A 22624-nucleotide genomic window follows, 5' to 3' on the forward strand; every position below is an offset into this window, starting at 1 on the left:
AGGGAGCCACTAGCTAGTAAATCTTCCCTAATGTCTTGTGGTCAGGCCTAAGATGAACATGGGCTAATGAGGCAATATCAAATCTACTCATTTTTGCCTTTATCTCTCATTCATTTACTCTTTATTTTTTCCTTCTGCATGACAGGAGAAGAGACAAACAGGCATGTCCTAGGTCAGTGATTCTCAACCTTCTTAATATTGTAGTGACCCGCAACCATAAAATTATTTGTGTAGTTTTGCTAATGTCTCAGTATTTACCCAACAACCTCACAATGTGAGGGCAACTGTGCTCAGATGTCCCAGGGCTTCTTGAGGAGGTTATCACCAAGAACAGCCACACTCTAAACAGTGAAGTAACCCAGTTCTCTCCACAGGTGGCCTCTAATCTCCTGGGATTCCCATGTCTCTCCCTGAGACTTGCTCTTTCTGATTGCTGCATTCTGCAGTCCTGTGTTTGGGAGTAAAGTGTTCTGTTCTCCCATGTCCTATTCTGCAACAGAAGACAAAAGTACTAAAGTCCCTTTCAAAATCTAGAGCTATACCTGTGATTGTAAGAACTATAAGTGATATGTGCGAAGACAAAGGCAACTCCAAAGTCACTCTGCTACCAGGATGGTTGAGGAGCTATCATAAGCCACTTCCATACTCCTATCCTCAGAACCACAATCACCTCTCCAAGTCCTCATCTCCAAATCCATCACACTGGAGATTAAAGATCCCAGTGAATTTAGGGAGCACAGAAACTTTCATTTTCTAACCCTCGGGCATAATCCGTGAGCCTAGAGGCATGCCAGATTATTCTTGGTTTTATTTCATTGGTTTGTTTACTTTAAAAGTAAAGCTGAGACAACACACACATAAAGACAAACCAAAAAGAAAGGCTGCACTCAGGAGGACAGTGTCTATACTCATGGCCACATGCAAGAGTAGCAGCCAGTGACATTTGTAAGTGTGGCAAAAAAATGCTAATACACTAGGAAAAGGTATTGCATGAGATGTTTAGCTCTAAATGTGGGCTCTTCATCAGGACATAAGCACAGTCTACCAAGTCAGTAATATTCCTAGGATATCACAGTCAACAACACAGACATAAGACTTGTAGTCGAGCATAGCGTTTATTAAGTAAATATGTATACTATTTTGAACAGATATTACTTGCTCACAATTGGGTAACCATTTAACATAGGATATCAAATAGCACCGGGCTACAGAAAAGAGATAGAAATAAAAAAAAATAAACAAGGCCTCAGAATTTGGGAAAACTACATGATAGAACAGGTTCCCCCCCTGTCTTGCAATTCTATGGTATTTTAAATTTCATCAAGAAAAATATGTAGGACCCTGACACACTGCTCATGCCACAACAAAAGCACATCTGGATATACATATACACAAAGTGGTGTTGAAAAAGCAGGGGCCAGGGATCACCTGTTATCACACACCAAGTAGGATGTAACAGTCAACTTCTGCAGCAATATTTACAATAAACTGACTATGCTTAAGAATAACTACAAACTTAATTTGCAAGTAAAGCAGTATGACCCACCCACCCTCTCCCATCAAGGGACTCTCCCATTTTGTATGGCCCTTTGCCATGCAGACAGTGGAGGTCTGTCTTCAGCCTCATCTTCCGCTCATGGGTGAGGATTAGTGTCCTATTCAGCCTGAATGGAACCAGAGTGATCATGTCCAGGGGGCAGAAAGCGTGGAATTTTCTCTCTTCGGTGGTCAAAAGAAACATGCTGAGAAAATAAAGGGGGGGTGAGAGTGGTAAAATTAAATGCTTGTCTAGAGCTCTTTCATTACATAATCTGTGCTGAGGAAGACAGAAAGTAGGATTGTACCTGAGAAACATCAATCTAACTCAGTAATATACAGATCCTAGTAGACACTGGTTTTACAAACCAATGAGTTCTACATGTGTAACTTCCTCAACTTGATAATACTTCAAGTCGGCATTTCAAGTAGAGACTATATTTCTAGTGTGTTTCCCTCATGAAGAAGAGGCCCAGAATCCTATGAAATGCAAAATAATAAAAGCTATAGAATATATCAACTTTTAATACTGATTCTCTCTTTGCCTGTAAACCCAAGAGTGGATCTTTACTAAATGATAATGTTCTGTAATGGGACCCATGATATTATTCTAAAGCTCCATAAAATTTTCTGAGGATTCCAGGCCATGTATTTTTAAATCAAGGTTTCCAGATGATTGAGAATCACCTACAGGTGACATTGCTGATTGGTGATATGATTCTGCCAATACTTGTTGTGACACCACTGATGCTTGACGTGATGGTGCAGATGCTTGATGTGACACTGCCAATGATTGACATCGAGGTGCAGATACTTGATGTGTCACTACAGATGTTTGACATAACAGTCCAGATGCCTGACGTGAAGCTGCCAATGCTTGACATAACTGTGCAGATGGTTGACGTGTTGATGCATACACTTGGATTAATGGTGCATATGCTACACTTATTGGTGCAGAAACTTGACATATTGGTACAGATTCTTTATGTATCGGTACAGGTACTATACATGATGGTGCAGATGCTGAACATGATGGTAAAGATGCTGGACATGACACTAATGATGCTTGACATGACAGTAATGATGCTTGAAATGAGGCTGCCAATGTTTGATGTGATCCAGTCATTTCTTGGAATGATCTTGATGAATGATGCAGAGGTGGAGGGGCACAATCAATAGGATCCTCCCAATGTCTGTAAGAGAAGAAGTTTGGAGCAGTGACATAAGTCAAAGAATGATGGCTCATGAGAAATTCTCCATGCTACATATAACCTGACCCACATTTATATATTATTAGCTCTTCACAGCATGTAACAGAAATCTTACATCTACATCCCTGGTTTTCATAGCCAGTGCCTTCATTCCAAAATGTTAAAGAACAGACATGAAACTGGGGAATTACTCAGCTATGGTCAATAAAGTCTCTCTACAAACACCCTATGCAGAGACTCTGAACTTGAGCAATGAAGCCAACTAATTTCAAGGCTTAGATTTGAAGTCTCTCACTTTGAGGCTGTCTTATCTAGGCTTTCTTTGTGAAAGATCCTCCATTCTATTAATAGGTACTCAGATAGGCACTACTAGGCAGGAAAAAGGGAAAAGGTGATGGCCTCCACCCTTCTTCCCAATCTATCTCTCACCTATGTGTCTCATTTCATGAATGCTGAGAATTGTCATTTCCAAAAAATTCCATGGTGGGTGACCCCATGTCATCTATAACAGTCACCACCTGTAGAAACCAATAGGCTTATTGTAAAAAAAAATACAGGTATACCATACAACCCCGTCTTACATTTCAGGCTCAGACTATCCCTGTACCTGTTCTCCTGGATGACATACAGGAGGTCCTTGTCCTTGCCCAGTATGTTGCTGCCCAGGCCGTTCATATTTTAAGTTTCGAAGCATTCCAGTACACTGGGAGAATTCATATTCACATTGTTCTTGTTCCCTATGCTACAGGTTTTGATGCATAAAAAAATAAACATAAAAGTAATTCAATGTCGGAAAAAGACACCGCCTCCCAAGAAATGAACTTAACATTCAAATGAATTCAAAAACAATAAAAGTCTGGTCTCTGTACATATGAGGCTATAGGAACTACTGACTGCTTTGCTAGCACAGTATTCAGGGACATGCCCCTGGGTTACAGACTTCTAAAAATCCAGAACACCCACACAAACATGTGTATATCATCTAGCCTATATTCAGGTCTACCTTGCACAGATACTTTTCACTTTCTGGGACCACTGAATTGCAACGTATGGAGTAGGCTAAGCCAAGTAAAGGAAGCAACCCAACATTTTTTTTAAAATGAAATGTTGTTTCAGTTATAAAAGTAAACTAAATTTCTATACCTCCTCTTCAATATCTGGGTAAGAAGGTTGTTCACCATGGAAGGATCTACTTATATTCAAATCATAGACCTCTGTCATCTTCACTTGTGGGCCACAGAGTTGGGCAAACTTTTCCCCAAAAAGTGGATGATGGTATTGATATGTTCTCTTTGGCTGCATTTGTAAGTACATAAAGTAACAAGGATCTGTTGTTAGTCTATGCTTTTCTTTAATGTACGAAACACAGTGGACATGGGGAGGGATTGCTTACCCAAGCCCTTAAGAAACCCCAGACATATAGATGTTACACTGGGCCCTGCTAAGACCTGCCTGGGCCATCACCTCCTGTACATAACCAGATTGCAGACCCATTACTCATTATTATAAGAATTAAAAAAATTATATCTACACTGAGAATTTAATTGTGTACTAATTCAAAAAGAAAAAAACCCAAAACATTTTTGTTTAAAAAACTTTTTTAAAAAGGATTAATGTATTCACATGCTTTTTCTTCTAAATAGTTCAATGAAATTTCATGGTACTCCAAAAAAAAAAAAAAAAAAAAAAAAATCCCTGCAAGGCAAAAAGGCCTTTTCAAAAACAAAGATGCTAAGACTCAGGAATTTGCCATTGTCACATTGCTGGGGCTAAACTGAAACAACCATCTTTTAGGTTTTAGTCTATGGAGATTGCCTGGGGAATTGGCGGTGGAGTATCTGCCTTTTGGATCTGTAAGAGATACAAACAATTCTGCATAACTGATAAAAACTCACTTCCTTGCTTGATCATCCTGCATATTTAAGAATCCTGCCTTTTAGAAAATCATTATTTAAATACATGGTTATATCCACAATCACAGATAGAAGAAATGAAGGCAAGCAGAAGAAAAGAAACTAGCTTATGCTGCTGTTTGCTGAGGAGAAGGTTGGGATAAGTCTTCAAAAGAGCTGCCCTCTCTTGAGATTTGCCCACACATGAGGAAAATCTGGACCAGTAGAAATCCAGTATTTTCATAGCAGCTCAACTTACTTCAACTATTCTCTGAAGCACAAAACATTCTTGTATATTTGAAAAGCTAGTAGATTAGAAACTATAAAGTTAACCTGGGCAAAGTGAATTTAAGCTAGCTTCTGGGTGCACAGCTTGTAATGGTGTGGTTGGACAAGATGGGGCAGCCTCAGATACCTTCTGATGTCCTTGTTCTTGACCCACAACGACTTCTTGAAACTTAGGGTCTTTCTTGTGTTCAGTATCTTCTGTTATTATACAGAAATCATCATCTGAAGAAGCATCATGACATGCAGAATATTCATCAATTACATGTTCCTTAGGATTGGATAGCTTTGCCTCTACCAAGGGTTTCTTCACATCCTCTTCAGTGCATTCTCCTTGTTCTGGAGTGGCCTCTGTGTCTTGGCTGTCATTTAGGAGGAACTCTGGACCTACTTCAAATTCTCTGTCTTGGGGCTCTAGCATATATTTTGGATCTATCTCATACCCCTGTCTAGATGTAGGGGCTAAGGAAGAAAGCACAGAGAAGATTGTGACAAAACAGTAAAATGTGCCAAAAAAGGAAAAAGCAAGTGAATAATAAGAATTCTATTGAATTCTTCCTATTGGAAGAGGGAGAATCTGCACATTTCTAATTGGGATTTCTAGGAGGTACAAGACTAGGGATTGATTGAATCTGTGAAGAGATATTTACCTTTATTGCTCTGAAATCATCATCTCCAAAATTTTACAGAAAACAGGCAAATTTAGACTTGACATTTGTGATTTCACACCATTATAAACTGAGCACGGTTTTTATTTTAAAGCTTGCTATGCCCTTGAAGGTCATCCCATTTCTTTAGACCACATCCAAATAGCTAATTGTACCTACTTGATACTGGTGTTGTTGATGAAATATTTGTAGATGAAGAACTTGTGCTTGTCCTCATGCCAGTGCTTATGCTTGTAGCTGCACTTAATTCTGGGTTTATGCTTGAGTGAGAGGGTGTCCGGACCTGAATTAAGTCAAATGGCATTCGCTGAGTGGCTGCTTGAACTTCTACAATCTCAACCTGAATTTGCAACAGAAGATAACACATTTCACTTACAAGATAGAATAAGATAGGCATACTAGGAAAAACAGGCAGACCTGTCCCAAACCTTAGACATACCTCACAATATACTTCAGTAATTGAAGAAAGACCCAAAATCTTCACACACACACACACACACACCTACACATCCTTAAAAATATTGTTGGGGTACTAAGCCTCAAAGAGGAAGTGGCCACTGATGGGTTTTCTCAGAGTTCCTACACATGTAAGGTAGGCTTCAAACACAATAAATGCCAAGTATGACATAATGTTTCAGGCTGATTAAATGGAAAATATCAGTACGAGTATTTTGGCTGTAAGAAAAAAATGAATTGTAGGACACTAGAATTTCTAAGGTTAAGGTTATAGAGCAAGTTAGGAGAATAAAAGAATAAAAGGAACAAAAGATGTCAGTTTTCCTTAAGCATGCTTATGTTTTAGTCAAATGTTATTTTAAACCATTTGTAGATGATCAACTTAGGGTCAGGATAAGCACAAGGACTATTCTATGCATGGCAGTTACTTACAGTAAGGAAAAAATAACAGAAACTGTCATGCTCATAAGACATTTATTGAAATGAAAGTCTTTCTATATTGATAACACACATTAACTAAATAATGATATAACAAGAATAAAGGCCCCAATGGTTCTCTGGGTGACTGCCAATGTACATACTTCTGTGCCTGCTTCAGGACACTCCTCCACATTCACAGCTTCAGCCTGATCATCTGTTTGCATTTTGTTCCTACGGTGGCGTTTTCGAAGCCTTAATAAAGCCATAAAGAAATCATTATTAATATGTCTTTTGTGTATTGGTCAGGAAGCTTCCTCATTGCTGGATAACTTTCATAGTACTGGAAGGGGATTGAGGAAAGAAATTCATCAACAGGCTTACTAGCTGTGAACACTGTGATCAAGGATAATGCCTAGCATGACAAGACATGCTCATGTTTACAATCATGGCATTACAATGTTATAGGTGCAACCAACCAATTTCTGACTGGATTGATGGCCACACCACAGGAGAAAATACATAGGAACTGATCTGTGAAGCGTTAGGAAGAGAAGTTGGAGATTATATGACCTAAATACATTGTGTGAAATTCTTAAAGAATGAATAAAATCATATTGAAAATAACATTGTATAATGATATGTATGCATGGAAATACCATAAGTAAACCCACTACTTAAAATTAGGGGTTTTTAAAGTTAAAGTATGTCTAACTTTAAAATGTGCTGTGTCATAGGATTAGAGGTTTGATTCTGTGGAAAAACACTTAGCCAACATAGTTTATGTTCTGGTTCTAAATCATATTCTAGTCTTGCAAAGACAAGAACACAAAAACAAGATATTATATTTATATTTGGGAGGTCAAGCAAGAAGAAATCCACCGTCAGTACAAAATATGAGAAGTTGAGATATAGTAATATGTCTGACTGTAAAAAAATAAACAGCCAGGCAGTGGTGGTGCACGCCTTTAGTCCCAGCACTTGGCAGGCAGAGGCAGGCGGATTTCTGAGTTCAAGGCCAGCCTCATCTACAGAATAAGTTTCAGGACAGCCAGGGCTATACAGAGAAACGCTATCTCAGAAAAAAAAAAAAAGAAAAAGAAAGAAAGAAAGAAAGAAAGAAAAAAACCAAACAAGATAATCTAACAGTAAATGTGCTAAGTGATATTTATGAGATTCTGATGTCATTAAGAAGAGTTAAAACAGGAAAAGCCAGTTAATGAGTTATTGCAGCCATCTGCATATATTATCTGTGCAAGAAATGTACAATTTTTACTCTTACTGGTTTGATTTTCAGTGTGAAATAATTTAAACACAAGCATATTATTTACAATAGTTAACACTTAGAGAAAATTCTAACACAACACACATACATGTGTATGGGTGTACATATATACAACACACATGTTGATTTCTTCTTGAAGGTAGGATCTCACATATCCCTGGCTAGGCTTAAACTCAGTATGTTGTCAAGGAAGACATTAGACTTTTTATTTTGGGGCTGGAGGAATGACTCAGCAGTTAAGAATACTGACTTCTCTTTCAGAGGCCCTAGTTTCAATTCCCAGCTCCCTCAATGGAAGCCTACACCTCTCTGTAACTCCAGTTCCAGAGTATCTCACACCCCTTTCCAACTGCTGTTTTTCACTGGAGATATGTGGCTCACAGACATACATGTAGGCAAAATACACAGATAATGATTGTCTTTAAATTGCTCTATGTGCCCCCACCTCTCAACTCAGATATCACAGGTATATACTGCTAGGTTTATGCTAGGCAAGCCCTCTGTCAACTGAGCTACATTCCCTGCCAGTGGAGAAACCCTATTTAAAAAAAAAAAAAAAAAGTGACAAAACACACATTTCAAACACTTCAATTAAAGCTTTCAATTAGAGGATTTCTGGTCGATTCAGATCATAAGATGATTACAATGATTTTAGTTCCCTTTGCATTTTTAGCCCTTTCATATTTACATATTTCTTTATATGCTGGTGACTTACTCTGGGGAAGCACTAAGATAACTCTCCAACCCCAAGACAGTTTGAGAACATTTTCATAGCTCAGAAAAGGTATTCCACTGTTCTAGCTACCATTCCTCCCTGTCCCCATCCACTCTGCACACAATACCTTGCCAGAGGCAACCTCTAATCCACCTTCTGCCTCTGTTGAGTTCTGTGTTGTGAATTTACAGATGAGCAAAATTCAGTTTGTCTAGGCAGGCTTCACAGCAGGTAGGCTTGGTGGCCAGCAGGCTTTGAACAGAGCCTTCACAGGCTTCTGATTGTAAGCCCTGGGTCTTAACAGACAACCATACAATGCTCAGATTCCCCCTTGTTTCAATTGAAACCAGTCACTGAAGTTTAAACACTTGACATCATCCTGGACTTTTTGTAAGCCCTGAGCCTTGGCTGCAAAATATTGTTACTTTTTATCCATCTGTTCCCAATCCTCATTCTTTTAAGGTAGTAAGTAACCTGGGACCCGTAGCTCTCCCATGTACTTCAGACATTAATCTATCTTTCACCTTAAATTTACTTGGCTTGGCAGAACTGTCTTAAAGCCAAGCTTGCATTTCCTTTGAAAGCATAAGGCAAATTTTTGCCTTTGAATTGTCTTGCAGGCTGTGCATGGTGGCCCACTCATGAAACCCTGGAACATGGGAGGCAGAGGCATGAGGATCTCTGTGAGTTGGAGGCCAGCCTGCTTTATATAGTGAGTTCCTGGAAAGTCAGAAAATCTCTCTCTCTCTCTCTTCTCTCTCTCTCTCTCACTAACTCTTTCTCTCTAACTCTGTCTCTCACTATCTCTCTCTCTCTCTTTCTCTCTCTCTCTTTCTGTATCACTCTTTCTCACTTTCTCTTGCACTCAGGCTTTCTCTCTCCTCGAGCCTCTCTCCCCATTCTCCCTCTCCCTTTCCTTTTCACTTTCCTTTTTTCTCCCTCTTGTCCCTCCCCTTTCCCCTCCTCTCTCCCACAAACAAACTGACAAATAATGTGACCTGCAGTAGACATCTTTACACCTGACAGCAAGTGAATGTTTTGCTCCATTGTCCTGTGTGGATGGAGCAGGATATAAGCCACTGCTGCATCATTAGGGAACAACCTCAGATGTATATTATGTCCTCTTTTCTGTCACTTTTTTTCTAGGTCCATTATTGGATTAATCTACGAAATGATGTAACAGACAGTAGTTAAACGATTCCTTCCATACATTAAAATGTACAGATCTGGAAACTGGAAGAGGTATTGGTGGTGGGCTACTCAAATACACATACAGATGTATGTATGTAGGTAGGTAGGTAGGTAGGTAGGTAGGTAGGTAGGTAGGCAGGAAGGTAAGTGAGAGAAAAATAGACAGAAAGGCAAGGAAAATTCCGTAGTTTTAAACATAATTTGACTATGTTAAAAATTAAAAATAAAAAACCATTTATCAATGTTCATTCTGTTGGAAGACAATAAATTATATTAAATGATATGGTAGGTTCAGAACAGCTAATTGGTCATTTTAAAACTCTTAATCTTTCTTATTTTGGCTTTATTTAGCAAAAAAAAAAAAAAACTTGTTTCAGCTCTTCATTATTTACAACCATGATACCTCTTACCTATGGTGTTGTAAAGTACTGTCATCATCAGAATCATCATCTACAGCATTTGTTTGAATGTTAACTGGTTGTGCCTGCAAAAAATTAGCATCATCAGTTGTCACCATTTTAGCATCTCTGAGAATCAAATCTACAGCTTTGTACAGAGAAGAGTTACACCTTCTTCTAACCCCCTAATTGGCATTAAATGTACCTATGTACTAGAAAAACTTGACATTTCTAACATGCATTATATATTCAAGTTAATCCAAGTGTCACGTCGGTGTGAAAAAATTGCTAGGTTTACAGGTACAAAAACATCTTATGCACATACAGTGGTTTAGTCCAACACTAGTAGATCAAGGAATTTCACTTTGATTCAAGTTCACTGCTTGCTATTTTACACCCTCACACTATAAAGACTCCTCTGACTGCTATCTCTGTTCTCTTTAATTTGTTTTCCAAAATATCAACTGGTATAGAAACAATATCCTTTAGGCACAGAGAGAAAAACTGGAGGAAATCACAAATAGACTTTCTGGTGCCATGATGGAGACTAGTGAAATATGGGTGGGACAAAAAAATTTTTTTTCTCTTTCTCAGAATAGGAAACAGATCTGGGGGCTGAGTCATCCTGTATATTAGAAGTCTACATTCTTGTGGCAGAAGATGAAACTCAGATCCCAGAGGGTTGGTATGAAGGAAGAGTGAATGAGGCAATCAAATCAGACAACTTCCTTCAGTCTTCTCCTCTATACAACTTTCCACACTCTCTTCAATATGGAAAAGTGGTTTGTTCTGAAATTGAATCTAGGAGGGATCTACTATGGCATCACAATAGAAACCTGGTCCACAGCCAAACAGAGCTCTTTATATAGGCTGCTAACACTACCCAGTCTTCAATGTTCTAGTTAGCCCTGTATCCATTCATTCCAAATCCTGGAGTTTCCATCCCCATGACTAAAATCAACCCAAATTCCTGCCATTCACATCTGGTTATCTCCATTCTTGTTTCTTTATACTTCATGTTCCACATTCAAAGCAGCCTAGGGATTTCAGTCTAGATCATACTCTGCTTAGCATAAATTCTGTATGTATTACTACAGTGAGCAAAGTTCTGCACAATCTATCACTTTCCTGTCTCCACCATCCCCTTCACTCTTTCCCTTATTTGAGTCACATAAGCAATTTTATTCCTTCAAACTCTCCAAATTGAGGTCAGTGCACTCTCTGTATAGACTGCCTTTGTTAGACTTGGGGGTACCCTATTCAAAACAGAAATCACCAGCTCACTTTCCCATGACACCTTTTATCAGTGCCTTGTCTGTTAGCTGCCTGTATGTGATTCCCTGGTACTTACTGCAGTATCTAGGACATGAAAAGTATTTCATGTCATTGAAAATACAAACTAAATGATTTTCAGTCTAACACATGAATTTTAATAACTAGCTTTTCCTTTGGCCTGTAAAAAGCCTTTACAATCAAGTACCTAAGGTTGTGAGGGAGGGAGGACATGAAAATTCACTTTATAAAACTAATATACAAGTTGTTCTTTATTTGCTGAATACTAAATGTATGTACACGGATGTCCAGTAGCTGGAAGAGAAAATGCTGTGCCCATCAATAAGAGAGAGATATAGAGCATACTCACTGTCTCATCCGGCGTACGTAGAACAGAAATGTTTCCCACAACATAGTACTTTTCCTCCCATAACAGCCTTGGAGCAGAAGACCAAATCTTTCTGCTATTAGGACCGAAGTTTCCAAAAAATACAAATGACTCTAAGGGTGACAGACATAATGGCAATTAAATCAGAAGCAATCCTGGCTAAGAGAGCAGGCAGACAACTTCCACATCACAATGCTGTTTGTCACCTCACTGGCAGTTTTCAAGATTCTGAGCCATGGGCTTCTCTTTATCTTCCTTCCCTTCCAGCTAAGATCCCCAGTTTCCCACATGGTCACCACTAATGTATGAGGCATGCATCCTGAAAAATCAAAGGTGTGATTTTTGTGCTGATGTCAATCTTTTTCTTTTGACCTATGGATTCTTGAGTTAGTCTCTAAAAGAAATTGTGTGTGTGTGTGTGTGTGTGTGTGTGTGTGTGTGTGTGTGTGTGTGTGTGTGTATTCATGCATCTGTCCAAGTGATTTTTAATGATATTTCACCTTTAACTTTCAAGAAAGAAAGAGGAGAAATATTTTAACATGCATTTGTGTACCTGAAGCAAAAGGTATTATACCTTACCTCTGATTAACTCAGATATTTTAAGGGTCAATTTTAATTTTATATCTTGATTTCTAGGCTTGTACTTCCTTAACCCACAAAAACTAGGTTTCATACTACACCTGACATAAATGTTATCTGTTGAAAAATTTAGGTGAAATGATTTCTTTCCCCAGGTCAGTGTATAGAGATTTAGAGTTTATATTCTATATATTGGCCCTTGATATAATGTTAGAATTCTAGACTCCAGTGAATCTAATTTGTGGTATGGTTTACAAACTACAAAATCCATCTGTAACTTATTCAAGTTATTCATGGAGCTCCCTTTAAGCTATTCAGTGCAGTAAACATTTTTTGGATTAGGTTTTTAAAATTATTTTGTTTTGTCAGAGGAGACATCCACATCCTCAACCTATATAATCATCCATGTTTCTTTATGACCTCACCTTATAAATTTCAGTATTTTTAAATATCTAATGTAGTCAGAAATTGTGAGTGTAGCAGTATCAGGTATTTCACAGTGACAGTAATACAAGAATTAGTATGCTAGCAATCAGGGAATACAGCACTCATGGACATCATGTAAGTATCATCATCTGGGTTGCTTACCATCATAAGAATCCTGTAGGTACAAGATGAATTTCATGTACTCATATGTATATCTCCCTTGGTACATGGTCCTGTAACAATATGTGTCCTGGCCACTCTGACCTACATTTCCTTTTCTTATATAACAGCAAAATTCGATTATGCTTCCCACTAAAGAGAGCAAGATACAAGTAAAGTTACGTAGTCTGATGGATTATTTCAGACAATAATAGTCTACCTTAGTCAAGACAATATTGTAAAGAACACAACTTTCTTTCCATAAATGCTGGTCCTCAGAAGAGATATCATTCTTATATCCATAAAATAGGCACTAGCTGGAACACAATACACTAGTATTTGTATAGCACTACTAAAATTCGAGAAAGGCTGCTGTAATTATGTTTTATTGTAAAGACTAAGACAGGGTGGGATGATTTCTCAATTAATTAATTTTATTGACTCTTTTAGAATTTCATATATGCATGTGATATATTTTAATCATGTTCCCATTCCCTCCAACTTAGCTCAGATCCAGTTCCACATATCGACTCAGTCCTTCCTAAATTTGTGTCCCCCAAAATACACAATTTCAATGTGTACTACCCATATCCTTCCACTAGAGCAACAGTTCTCAGCCCTTTGGGGGTAGAACAACTCTTTCATAGGAGTCACCTAAGACCATGTACATATCAGATATTTACATTACCATTCAAAACAGTAGCCAAAGTACAGTTATGAGGTAGCAATGAAAATAAATTTATGGTGGGGGGTTACCACAGCATGAGAGACTGTATTAAAAGGTCTCAGCATTAGGAAGGTTGAGAACCACTGCTAGGGGCTACATCCTTAGAGGTACCCCACTCTTCCTCCCACAGCATCCATCAGCTCTCTTGAGCACTTCCACAGCTTATGAGGGCTTGTCATCTGACAGTATTGTCCTATTGAGCTCCTCCATAAGTCTCTAGAGGAAATAATTTTTAGTGTGAGAAATGTAGTATTTGAAATTATAGGCTATTAACTTAAATAGATATATTATCAGCAACTACACTGATTTTTTTTCAAAAAATACTAAGGTGTAAGAGAGCAAGGAATTGTTCAGCTAAGTATTACTTTTCACACACAATTCAAAAATTAAATTAAAAAAGAAAACAAAACCATGTATGCATACCTTTATTTGCCAATGGAAGATTTAGAATGATCTTCTCAGATATGTCATCCTTTTGTTCATCATGAACAAGATTTAATAGGCTCGTCCCAATTATATCTTCCTAGGGAGCAGGAGAAAGAACAGATTTTGCTTTCAATACTAATACCATTAGTCTGCCCTGTGTCCTTGCCATAGGTGTTTAGTGCTGCCCATGCCATTTATACCTATAGGTGCAGTGCTTCAGTCAGTTTGCATTACCCTCTAGTGATTACCCCACATTACAATCCATTCTGTCCACAGTTTTCCTGTGAATTATCTCCCTCATGTAGTTGGATTCTTCCCTACCCATCTCATAGACCTCAGATGCTGTAATCCTCACCCTGTCTTGTTTCCCTCTTTGCTATGAGCCTGGAAAAAATTCTCAGCTCCTCACCCATAACTTTGTCTCCAGTCTTGAACCAAGCAAGTGAATCTGGATGGAAAACCCCACACAACTGTGCCACACAACCTTGCCAGTAAACTGTGCCACACAACCATGCCACAGAACCATGCCACACAACCGTGCCACACAACCAGTGACTATACAACTCTGCCAGAAAGCCTTTCCCCTGACTCTGCACTTTCTCACTCTTCAATGTGAATCCTTTCTTGTTTGCACCTTCCTCATACTTTCAAGTCCCATGCTCTCTCTACATTTTAATTTATCCTTGTTTATTTTGATGGAAAAAGTTCAACTCTTCCCCCTGTACCATAAAGGGACACTTATCTTTTCAATAAAAATATTTTCATTGGTCCATATATCAAATGGAATGCCCTGAGTCCAAGAACAACCTGAGGCTACATAAGGAGTTTTGGGGCGGGCTGAACTATAGAATGCTACCTTATCTTGCCAAGAATGAAAGGAAAAAAGAATGAAAAAAAAGAAAGAAAGCCATAGTGAAACCCAATTATTTTGTGTGTTAATTTTTTAAAGGAGTTTGACAAAAGTTAAAAATTAAAAATTCAACAAATTTGATGTGAAATATAAAGAACCAAGGGGTGTTACCTATTCTTCCATTGCAAGAGAGGTGGCATCATTACTATAGAATCATTGGGTTGGAGACTAGCTCAGTAGGTGTATGCTCACCTGATAGCGACAAGGCCTTTCTTTAAATCAGGAGTGAAAGCACAAGCACTCAGTCATTACAAAAGAAGTCAGGCATTAACCCTGCTCAGTGCCATTTTCTGAGACTCTTAACAAAAAGCATGTTTTATTTTTCTGACAGACATTTCATCTTAGACACACATGAGAGGATTGGATAGGGTGAGGGAAGATTAAGAACTTTTGCCGGAATCCCAGCATGTTTTTATTGACTAAACACTGAAACTAGTAGAAAAGATGATGTCACAGAGTCATAGCTGAACACCAATGACTTATATGAACATAAAATGAAATAACTTATGAACAACAATCCAGAATGACCAATTTCCCCAAAAGCTGCACGTACTTACTGGAAGATAGCCAAGAAGAGGTGTCACATTCTGAGATACAAAAACAACTTTTCCTTCTATGTTCAGTACAATTGAAATATTTTCAAATGACTAATAAAGACAGAATAATAACATAATTAAATAGTGGAACAATAATAAAATGATAGCTTTGTTTCTGAGTGTATAAATTATTAGAATAGAACACAGAAAATGTATTGCATTTCTTACATATCTATAAAGTAGGCACATCTTTAATTAAAATTCTATTATTCTGCCTCCTACACAGAATCTACTTCACCTTAAGCATGAGATATTTATCAATGATGTACCACTTGGACAAACATACTTCAGTGTACCCAAAATCAATAACTAAACTTTCCATCTCACACTAGAAATATTCATTTCTTAGTGTAGATGGTCACACTTTAAATATGTTAAGTATTTGAATGCTAAACGTTTTTAAAGACACATTCATTTATACTTAGCCTAGTGTTCAACTTAAAAATATAGTTAGTGCTATCAATTTTCTAATGTATAATGGTGTGAAGTCAGGTTTCCCAGAAGGTGACATTTAGAGCATGTGAAATACCAAAATGTTGTCCAGAAAAAGGAGATGTGGATACCTGTGTGCCTGCCTCAGTATCACCTCTAAGAAGAGGACAAATAAAGTGAGGCTCTCCTAGGAATTACTGCTAATCCAATGTACTCATTCATTTAAATTTAGAGTTGTGATCCAGATACTGATGTGTGATCCTCAATTTCAATATTTATTTTAAAGCAGTACTTCCTTAACCTATTCTGCAATAAAATGATTATTTTAAGAAACAAGCTCATAGAATTCATACAAGTAGATAGTTGCAAGTAACAGTACCTCATTGTAAACACAAAATGGCAATAAGTCCTCAGAAAGAAGCAATATTGGTGATAAATCTCTGATAAAGTGAATTGTACAATAAAAAAGCACAAACGTTTTAAAATATTTTTATTTTGTGTGTGTGAGTGGATTTCCCTGCATATGTGTCTGTGTACCATGTGTGTACCTGGTACCCATACAGGCCAGAAGAAGGCATCACATCCTCTGTAGCTGGAACTACAGACCATTGTGTGCTTCAGTGTGAGTGCAGAGAATTAAACCTACCTCCTCTGCAAGAGCAGCCAGTACTCCTATGTGATCATGAATATCTTCATACCATAATCATTAGTGAAACAAAAAATTAGTTTCAAATATTCTCTTATTACCTGTTGTGTTTTGGAACTGGTTTGAGTTTATCCTCACTCAAACGTTCATGCAAGAGAAGATATTTGTAGCACATAAATAGCAACTGACCACCTCCTAGAATCATTGTGTTAATCAAAAATTGTATGCTACTTTTGCTGAGTATTGAATTAAGGATTACCCACATGCTAGACAAGTGCTATTATTGAGCTAACATCCCCCAGCTCAATTGAAAAACAAAAATGTCAACTTTTTTTCATGAGTCAAAATATGAAAACAATGTGTCCCTGTTTCCACAGGCACTAAAATTATTTTTTTCCCATTTTTGTGCTTAAAAACAGCTGTGATCATACTTGCAACACATTTGTGCCATAAAAAATCTTCTCTAAGAAAAGGTTTTCCAGGGAAGTTACTAACACCAGACAAAAGCTAAAAGGTTATAGAAGAGTGACTCTCACAGTTTCACAGCACACGGCCTGCACTTTTGTCTACAACCATCTCTGCAGTTGATAGTCAGCTTCTGGAATAGTTTAAATGTGCATTTGGTTTCATAAAAGTATTGACAGATTTCAAATGAGATATTCTGAAGCCTCTTCACAACACAGATTTCAACAGATGATACCTACCTACCTACCTTGTGTTTTTAAATAAAAGTGCTTGAAAGGATAAAAGATGCCTGCACATGGTTTAGGTTTCCATCTAAGAGTGTGTATTGTTATAATATTTGCTCTGTTATTGTTTGAAAACTTGTTCTTTCCAGCTGTGCTTTGAAACGTGATGTAGTGCATCTTGCATTCTAGGTGATCGACATGTAAATGTAAACAACAAATTAAAAGACCCTTACCTGAAGAACCGTCTTATGGTATTCTTCATAGGTATTAAAAACAGGAACTGTGTTTTGTTCATAATTTGTTTGTACATTGAACATTCCTTTGCATAAAAGAAATGGCAGGTGTTAAATTAAGATAACTATTGATATTAGAATTCTCAGCTTATAATTTAGAGAAATACTTTGTTAGTTTGGTAGGGGGTGCTTATGTGTTCCATTACTCATGTGTAGAGATTCAAAAACAACTTTGGGGGGTTGAATCTCTCCTTCCATCTTTATGTGAGCTCTGTGAAAGTGATGAGAACAAGGTGTGTGTAGAACTCGTGAAGTAGGGTGCTAGCAGCTATAGGCATTTTGAAGAGGGTTGAAGAAGAAATGCATTGTAAGGGAGTGGGCACAGCCTAAAAAATATATTTGGAAAGTTTAGCCACAAAGAGTGCATAGAATCAGGGAAATGGACCTAAGTCAAACCTCTTTGAGAAGACAGAGAGGCAATAGCAGGCTGTTCTCTGGGTCTCTTTCTAGATGATCCATATCCAAGTCTATTCATCAGTTTCTGAAGTCTCTTCAGCAAATTGCAAAGATCTTCATGGGTTATCCTCTGGCATGGATTAGAGGCACCACTAATTTACAGAGAAGTAAACATGAGCTTTATGTATGGTAAAGCTGAGGCTAATTACTGATATAGTGCCCCAAAAGAGGACTAAGACGACAGAAAGACAGATCTTTTTCATTCATATAACATCCAAGTTCTTCATTATACACTATAACTTCTGTGGCAGAATATGTCAGAAAATGGCCTTAATCCCAGTACTCCGGTGAGATGGCAGAAGGATTGTGGATTTGATGCAAGTCTTGGGCTAAATATCATGAGCTAGTTTCCAAAATAAATGATAAATGAACAAGCAAACAAATAAGATCTATTTCTATTAAAACAATAACATGAAAGTCAATGTTGCCACCCTTTGGCTGTGAGGCTGTTAAAAGTAAAAACCAATCCATTTCCATGTCTTCCCAGTACAGCCTAATACAATGTCTGGCACTGTTGTTTAGCAATCACTTAAGTTAAACCTGAATTAGCTTGAGTGAAATGGCAAGACTTAGCTTCCCTTCTGTTCTCACCTGCTTTAACAGTAATTCTTACCAGGTCTTACAATGAAACTGGGGGAAGAGAAAACCCACAGAAGAGACCAAAATACCCTCAACTTCCCTGACAAAGTTTGTCTACATCTGAAATAACAACAGAGGTCAGAACACAAAGCTTTGCCAATTGTATTACAAATTCTTACCTCCTCATTTTTTGTGTATTCCTCTCCATTTTTTTCAGTCGGTTAGAGGTGGATTCTAAAACCAAATAAGACCATTCTTTTACTAAGTAAACATCTTTCTACAATCTATAGCATCTCCTTGCTGTAGCTGTCTTATGTCTATCTTGCTCTATGCCTGATAATCATCTATGTCTTTGTTTGCATGTATCCTGTTGTTATCTTGAGTCTATCTCCCATCAAAGGATCTCCTACACTGCAGCTATTCTGAGTCTATCTTCCATTTATGGATCATCTATACCCCAGCTATCATGTGCCCTTGTTCCATCTATGAATCATCTATGTTCTAGATAGCCTGTGTCTCTCCCTATCATATTCCCTCTAACTATCATGTGTTTAATTTTCATCTGTCAATTATCAAATAGTTCTCCTGTGTCTACATTATCTCTATTATCTTCCACCAATCAGTCATCTATCTTTCTACACACCTCTGTATATCATCAATATGTCTATGGCCTATCCTCCGAACAATCTGCTATATGCCTTCTACCCAACTATCATCTATTCCCTAGAAATCCTAACTATGCTGTTTCTATCTTTCAAATTATCTACATTCCAGCTATCCTGTGTCTATCCACCTGGTAGGTCTCCTGTCTACTATCTATCCTTTGTCTTCTCACTGTGCTGCATCTACCATCTATTCTATAGCTATCTTGTCTTTATTATACTACCTATCAGCTATCATGTAGCTAATCTGAGTCTCTAGGCTATACCTAGATACCTTTGACTAACAGAAATATGTCTATCTATCTATCTATCTATCTATCTATCTATCTATCTATCTATCTATCTATCATCTATCTATCAATCATCAATCATCTAGCTTTCCTGTGCATGTCTTCTATCAACTACTCTCTGGATATATTTTGCCTATCTTCCATCTATCTATATTCTATCCTCTAGCTATCCGATATCTCTATTCCATCAATGCACCACTTATCATCTAGTTACCCTGAATCTCTGATCTCTCTATTCTTTATCTTCTAGCTATCTTGTATCCATAGATCTACCAACTATCCTCTAGCAACCTTAGGTCTATATTTTACCCATGTGCCATCTATCTTCTAGCTGCCCTGCTTATCTCCTATCTATCATCAATCTTCCAAATTTTCTGTGTGTATGTTTCAGCTATGTATCATCTATCATCTATCATCTACCTATCCTGTGCCTGTATTCCATCACCTATATGTCATCTATCCTCTCCCTATCCTGTATGTCTATACCATTAATATATCACCTATCATCTAGTTACCCTGACTCTGTAAACCATCAACTATACTCTGGCTATTCTGTGCCTGGATTCCATCCTTATATCCAATATCTTTCTTCCAACTACAGTGTGACTCTATGCCATCCATAGTTCATGTATCTGCTAGCTAGCCTGCATATCTATCTATCTATCTATCTATCTATCTATCTATCTATCTATCTATCTATCTATATATCTACAATTCAATAGTCTCCTGTATATGACTTCCAACTATCATCAATCCTCTAGCTCTCCCGTGCCTTCCTTCCATCTATGGTTCATTTATCCTCTAGCTATCCTGTGTTTCTGTTCTATCTATCATCTATCCTCTAGCTATCCTGTGTCTGTCTTTCATGTATCATCTGTCTCCTAACAACCTTGTGTCTGTTTGCCATGTATCTACCATCTATCCTCTAGCTGTCCTGTGTCTGTTTACAATCTATGTATCATTTATCCTCTGGCCACCTTTTTCACTCTTTCATCTATCCTTAACATCTAGTTCCTCTGTGTCTCTGTTTCATATAATTATCCTCTTTCCTTTACATATTCTTTGTTTATCTCCTATTTATCTATCATGTATCCTCTAGAAGCTAGAGTGTAGCTATTTTGTCTGTCTTCTATCTATCTATTATCTACTTCTTGTTATCCTATGTCTATCTTCTATCTGTCTATTCTCTGTCTTTAACCTGTGTCTATGTCCCATCTGTATGTTGCCTACAGTGTCTCTATCTCCATCTATTTAGCATCTATCCTCTAGATCTTCTACATACATCATCCTTTTCTCTCTCTTCTACACTTTATACATTCTGTGTCTATAATCAGATCACTTTTTCTTTATCCCATATCTCTCCTCTATCATATATTAGCTAATGTTCATCTTTCTTCTTCTCGGATACTCTTCAATTCTTCAATTTATTATCTACTATCTAATCCTTTATATTCTATATTCTATAATTTATTATCTGTTGTTTATAATCTATCATCATTTTAAATTAATGATCTATAACTTATCACTTATTATTAACCATCTTTTATGTAGTTGTTGTACTGTATGACCCTCATGATAAAACTGGTCAGTATTTAAAAATACAGCCAGTCTGTTTTGTTTTGTTTTTCAATCGAAGGTACCAGAAATTGTGAACTTTGCTATAAATAGTATTCCTCAAGAAAAGAAAAGCTATTTCCTAAAGACCAAGTTAGACAATTAAGCCTGGATAACTCAGACAGTTAACTATACAGCTTTATATTAACTATTAACTGATACAACTGAAATATGAAATTATCACATTCACAGTTTACTGTTGGTGAGTTCACCATCCCTATTTCAATGATTGGGACAAGATTAAACAAGAAATATCTAAGGATTTTGCCCTTAAAACACAGCTCCATCTTAGTCAACCTTACCTCTCCACTCACTTGAAGTCAAGTAGTCTCATGTTTACTGTATCCTGGCAACTATAGAACATACTCTGCTTATGAGATTGGTTGAGAATATAAGACTCACTGATTATGATTGGTCCTAAAAGGCAAGGCTGTGATTGGTCAGAAAATAATTTAAATGGCTGTAGTGGCTGTTAAGAGCCAGGCTTTGATTGACCTAAATTACAAAGTTAATGTTACTATGATTGGTCTTAAGACTCACCATTGTGATTAGTCTAAACATAATCCTTAGTGAATGTGATTGGTGGTTAGTGGCATGGTTGTGATTGGCCTAAAATATAAGCCTCGAAGACTGTGACTGGTTCTACAAGGCATAGCATTTGGGCTCAAGGTGTCTGTAAGAAGACATTCACCAGTTGCTGCCTTTTGTTTCCTGGTATGTATCACCAGTCCCAATAAAAGATTTCTCTTAAGAATACTTGTAAATATATCTATATCTTTATATATTTTTACTTCTATTTTATGTAAATGTTTGGCCCAAATATATATATATATATATATATATATATATATATATATATATATATATATATATATGTGTGTGTGTGTGTGTGTGTGTGTGTGTGTGTGTGTGTGTGTGTGTGTGTGTCTGTGTGTGTGTGTATACCATGTGCATGTATGAAACCTACAGAGGTCAGAAAACTATGTTGGATTTTCTGCAATTTGAATTACAAATAGTTGTAAGCCATGAAATAAGTTCTGGGAACCAAACCTAGGTCATATACTGCAGCAAGACGCATTCCTAACAGGAAATCCATTTCTTCATCCCCCTCAAGGGAAATTTTCTTGCCTTCTATTTATAATCTAATCTATGATGGTAACTCAGGAATAAACAATCACATGAAAGAGAGATATAGAACAGGCAGCAAAGCAGCAATGGCAGCTTAGGTGTCAGCAGACTGAACTATGAAAGCAGCAAGGTAGCTGTTCACACAGCTACAGCTACAGAAACAATAGCTGAACAGTTTAAGAATGCCTATGGGAGAAAGAAAGGCAGAAGAACAACAACAAAAGCAGGAATAGACCTGAGGAGGAAGAAGTGTTCCCAGTTGCCAGCTAATAGCTCTAATGCTAGTTTGTGTTCATAG

At 37.4% G+C, this 22624-nt stretch overlaps 1 protein-coding gene across 2 annotated transcripts; it reads right to left on the reverse strand.

The window, feature by feature from the left end:
- Positions 1 to 1098: 1098 nt before the first annotated feature.
- Positions 1099 to 21536, reverse strand: LOC117701269 (uncharacterized). 2 transcript variants are annotated; one of them, XM_076706212.1, is made up of 16 exons: positions 21501 to 21536; positions 18812 to 18866; positions 17994 to 18145; positions 17538 to 17623; positions 15499 to 15588; positions 14029 to 14128; positions 12882 to 13031; positions 11697 to 11827; positions 10067 to 10140; positions 6630 to 6720; positions 5752 to 5932; positions 5055 to 5386; positions 3355 to 3489; positions 3177 to 3265; positions 2228 to 2729; positions 1099 to 1742 (listed from the first exon to the last, which is right to left on the reverse strand). In XM_076706212.1, the coding sequence occupies exons 2-14, from the start codon at positions 18838 to 18840 to the stop codon at positions 3191 to 3193; spliced, it is 1626 nt and encodes a 541-aa protein (XP_076562327.1). In that variant the 5' UTR covers positions 18841 to 18866; positions 21501 to 21536; the 3' UTR covers positions 1099 to 1742; positions 2228 to 2729; positions 3177 to 3190. The 2 variants fall into 2 exon arrangements, with proteins under 2 accessions (XP_076562327.1, XP_034348961.1); XM_034493070.2 differs by having other exon boundaries at positions 18812 to 21506.
- Between the last annotated feature and the right edge of the window lie 1088 nt (positions 21537 to 22624).

The sequence above is a fragment of the Arvicanthis niloticus genome (assembly GCF_011762505.2).
Source record: "Arvicanthis niloticus isolate mArvNil1 chromosome Y unlocalized genomic scaffold, mArvNil1.pat.X SUPER_Y_unloc_21, whole genome shotgun sequence".
NCBI classification, from domain to species: Eukaryota; Metazoa; Chordata; class Mammalia; order Rodentia; family Muridae; genus Arvicanthis; species Arvicanthis niloticus.

What these genes read in the sequence shown, in the direction of transcription:
- LOC117701269 (XM_076706212.1), bottom strand. Translation starts at nt 18,840, where the DNA reads ATGGAGAGGAATACACAAAAAATGAGGAG. An exon ending in ACCATAAGACGGTTCTTCAG is followed by an intron (nt 15,589 to 17,537) that starts GTAAGGGTCTTT and finishes TGTCTTTATTAG; the next exon opens with TCATTTGAAAATATTTCAAT. An exon ending in GTCCTGAAGCAGGCACAGAA is followed by an intron (nt 5,933 to 6,629) that starts GTATGTACATTG and finishes TTGCAAATTCAG; the next exon opens with GTTGAGATTGTAGAAGTTCA.